Raw genomic sequence first — 611 nt, 5'->3', positions numbered from 1 at the left:
TCCTGCAGGGCCTCGTAGTCCAGAGACCTGAGGGCAAACAGGTGGCCGTTGTCCGCGTTGATGGAGACCAAGGAGGTGAGGGACAGGTGCGGGTCCTGGGGTGGCAGCAGCGAGTAGGTGACCTGGGCGTTGGTGCCTGAGTCTCTGTCTGTGGCGCTGATGCTGCCGATGTGCAGGGCGGGGCTGTTGTTTTCGCGGACGAACAGGGTGTAGGAGGTTTGGGTGAAGGCGGGGCGTTGTCATTGACATCGGCGACCAGCACGGTTATGTTGAGCTGTGTTTTCAGCGTAGGGGTCCCCAAATCAGTGACAGTGATAGTGATGTTGTATTCCCCTCTGCTTTCTCTGTCTAGTGGTCTCTCCGTTAGTAGGGTGTAAAAGTTTTCCGCGGATTTCAGGAGGAAGGGTAGATCCTCCTGAATGGAGCAACTTATTTTCCCATTTTCTCCTGAATCAAGATCTGAAACACTGAAAAGTGCAACCACAGTTTCAGGCGCGTTCTCAGGTATTGGGCTGGTAAATGCAGACATGGTAACTTCTGGGGCATGGTCATTCACATCCATCACTTGAATGAGAATGGTGCATTTTCCAGAAAGGGTTCCAGCATCTCTT

The 611-nt window shown here is 53.0% G+C and overlaps 1 protein-coding gene across 1 annotated transcript; it reads right to left on the bottom strand.

Moving 5' to 3' along the window:
- Window positions 1-6: 6 nt before the first annotated feature.
- On the bottom strand, window positions 7-597 carry LOC108525989 (protocadherin beta-13-like; the record flags this gene model as incomplete). The annotated part of the gene is given in 2 exon segments (XM_017866715.1): window positions 7-235; window positions 238-597. Coding segments are annotated over 2 exon segments (554 nt in total), but the record flags the coding sequence as incomplete, so codon positions are not given.
- Window positions 598-611: the final 14 nt, after the last annotated feature.

Source organism: Rhinopithecus bieti, unplaced genomic scaffold, assembly GCF_001698545.2.
Source record: "Rhinopithecus bieti isolate Rb0 unplaced genomic scaffold, ASM169854v2 scaffold_55911, whole genome shotgun sequence".
Lineage (NCBI taxonomy): Eukaryota > Metazoa > Chordata > Mammalia > Primates > Cercopithecidae > Rhinopithecus > Rhinopithecus bieti.
Note: the sequence above shows the minus strand (reverse complement) of the source record. Positions and strands in the feature narration are given on the sequence as shown.